At 64.6% G+C, this 2,560-nt stretch overlaps 1 protein-coding gene across 1 annotated transcript in view; it reads left to right on the top strand.

The window, feature by feature from the left end:
* Positions 1–2,560, top strand: part of ANKRD13B (ankyrin repeat domain 13B) — a 15,714-nt gene that overhangs the window by 10,907 nt on the left and 2,247 nt on the right. The window contains 12 exon segments of the mRNA XM_009993212.1: positions 81–141; positions 144–188; positions 375–499; positions 584–629; positions 854–997; positions 1,100–1,289; positions 1,379–1,445; positions 1,539–1,620; positions 1,695–1,759; positions 1,840–1,970; positions 2,096–2,253; positions 2,335–2,487. Of these exon segments, the coding sequence (XP_009991514.1) occupies positions 81–141; positions 144–188; positions 375–499; positions 584–629; positions 854–997; positions 1,100–1,289; positions 1,379–1,445; positions 1,539–1,620; positions 1,695–1,759; positions 1,840–1,970; positions 2,096–2,253; positions 2,335–2,487 (1,267 nt within the window).

Raw genomic sequence — 2,560 nt, 5'->3', positions numbered from 1 at the left:
TCAGGCCCGCAGGGGGGCATTGGTGGGGGGGTAAGATCCAGCCCCTGGGGTGTCCCCTGAGCCCTGCTCCCACCTGCCAGGCTGACATCGAGCAGCTGGACCCCCGGGGACGCACCCCACTGCACCCGGCCACCACGCTGGGGAGCATGGTGCTGACGTGGGCAAGGAGAACCGCAGCGGCTGGACAGGTGAGAGGTGCGGGGGGGCTCCCTGCTTTGGCCTCCCCAGCCAGCTGCCCGAGCACGGGCACAGGCGTCTTGAACCTGGTGCTGCAGCTCCCCAGGGAACAACTCACATGGTGGTACATGCGTGTGGCTCCCGTGCGGTGCACGGGCAGTGGCACCCCCCTGGTATTGCCCTGCTCTGCCCTGCAGTCCTGCAGGAGGCCGTGAGCACCCGGGACCTGGAGCTGGTGCAGCTGGTCCTGCGCTACCGGGACTACCAGAGAGCCATCAAGCGCCTGGCTGGGATCCCCATCCTGCTGGAGAAGCTGCGCAAGGTACCTCCTGCTGGGGGGCAACCTCGGTGAGCTGGGGTAGATGCTGGTGACAGGCTCCTCCTGACCCTGCTGTGCTCTCCTCAGGCTCAGGACTTCTATGTGGAGATGAAGTGGGAGTTCACCAGCTGGGGTAAGCTCAGGGCAGACCGTGGCATTCCCAGCAGAGTCCCCCAGCCCCAGCATCCATCCCCAGAACAGGGGACACTTGTCCCCTACACCCCAAGCTTGCAGACCCTCATCCTACCAAAGCATCAGGTTCCCCACATGTGTCCCCCACCCAGCTCAGCACTAGCAGCCCATCCAGGGGCGCATGGTGGCTCCATCCCTGGCTGGGCTATCGCTGTCTCTCCCCAGTGCCACTGGTGTCCAAGATCTGCCCCAGTGACACCTACAAGGTGTGGAAGAGTGGCCAAAACCTGCGGGTGGACACCACGCTACTGGGCTTCGACCACATGACATGGCAGCGGGGCAACCGCAGCTTTGTCTTTCGGGGACAAGGTGAGCCAGCACCAGCAGAGCCCCTTGGCACTGCAGCGGGGCTGGGTGACGTGGTGGGGACTGTGGTTGTCCCCTCATACCCTGACCCCCCCCTCCCTCTAGACACCAGCGCAGTGGTGATGGAGATTGACCATGACCGGCGGGTGGTCTACTCAGAGACACTGGCCCTGGCAGGCCATGACCAGGAGGTGCTGCTGGCTGCTGTGCAGCCCACGGAGGAGCAGGTGATGGGGAGGCTGACAGCCCCCGTGGTCACCACCCAGCTCGACACCAAGAACATCGCCTTTGAGAGGTGGGATCCAGAGCCCCCTTGGGGTGTCCTCACCCTGGGCTGTCTGAGCGAGACCATCCATCGCTCACGGTGCCCCGTGTCACCCCCAGGAACAAGTCTGGGATCCTGGGCTGGAGGAGCGAGAAGACGGAAATGGTGAATGGGTACGAGGCCAAGGTGAGGGACAGGGAGGGGGTTGAGCTGCCTGAGAGGGTTATGGCAGGTGTCAGGGAGAGCAGCTCCCTCTGGTGTTCTCCCCTCCTTGGCCAGGTCTATGGTGCCTCCAATGTGGAGCTGATCACACGGACACGGACCGAGCACCTCTCGGACCAGCACAAGGGCAAGAGCAAAGGTGGAGGCGGCGCGGGCGGGGGTGGTGGCAGGTTGTGCTGGTGCCCCGGGGCCTCACCCCCGCCTCTCCTGCAGGCAGCAAGACCCCCCTGCAGTCCTTCCTGGGCATCGCCGAGCAGCATGTGGGGCCCAACAATGGGGTGAGTGTCCTGGGGGTCCCCACGGGTGGGTGGCCCCATGGCTGGACCCCTCATCATTACCCCACCGAGGTGCCCTGCAGACGCTGATCACGCAGACGCTGAGCCACGCCAACCCCACCGCCATCACCCCCGAGGAGTACTTCAACCCCAACTTCGAGCTGGGCAACAGGGACATGGGGCGGCCCATGGAGCTCACCACCAAGACACAGAAGTGAGGGAGAAAGAGGGAAATTTGGGACATCCCCCCTACCCCTGCTTGGTTTTCCCCCTACAACCACTGCAGAGCCCCCAGGGGGGGCAGGCAGGGGTCCCCAGTCCAGTGCCTGTCCCCGGCAGGTTCAAGGCGAAGCTGTGGTTGTGTGAGGACCACCCGCTGTCCCTCTGCGAGCAGGTTGCCCCCATCATTGACCTCATGGCAATAAGCAACGCGCTGTTCGCCAAACTGCGGGACTTCATCACCCTGCGCCTCCCGCCCGGCTTCCCCGTCAAGATCGGTACGGGGAGGGGAGGGGTTTCTTTGCTGTTGGTGTTGGCACAACTGGCTTCCCTCCCTGCTTTTTGATTTCCCCTTGCAGAAATTCCCATCTTCCACATCCTCAACGCCCGCATCACCTTCGGGAACCTCAATGGGTGCGACGAGCCCGTCAGCTCCCTGCGGCACAGCCCCAGCAGCGAGGCGCCTTCGCCCAGCAGCGACTCCTCCAGCGTCAGCAGCTCCAGCTCTCTGAGTACGTGGGGTGGGAGGCACTGCTGCCAGGGGGGGGACAGGACACAGGAGGGGGGCCCGCCGGGGCCACCCCT

Source organism: Chaetura pelagica, unplaced genomic scaffold, assembly GCF_000747805.2.
Source record: "Chaetura pelagica isolate M959 unplaced genomic scaffold, ChaPel_1.0 scaffold72, whole genome shotgun sequence".
In the NCBI taxonomy this organism is placed as follows: Eukaryota; Metazoa; Chordata; class Aves; order Apodiformes; family Apodidae; genus Chaetura; species Chaetura pelagica.
The sequence above is the reverse complement of the archived record's forward strand: the minus strand, read 5'-3'. Positions and strand labels throughout refer to the sequence as shown.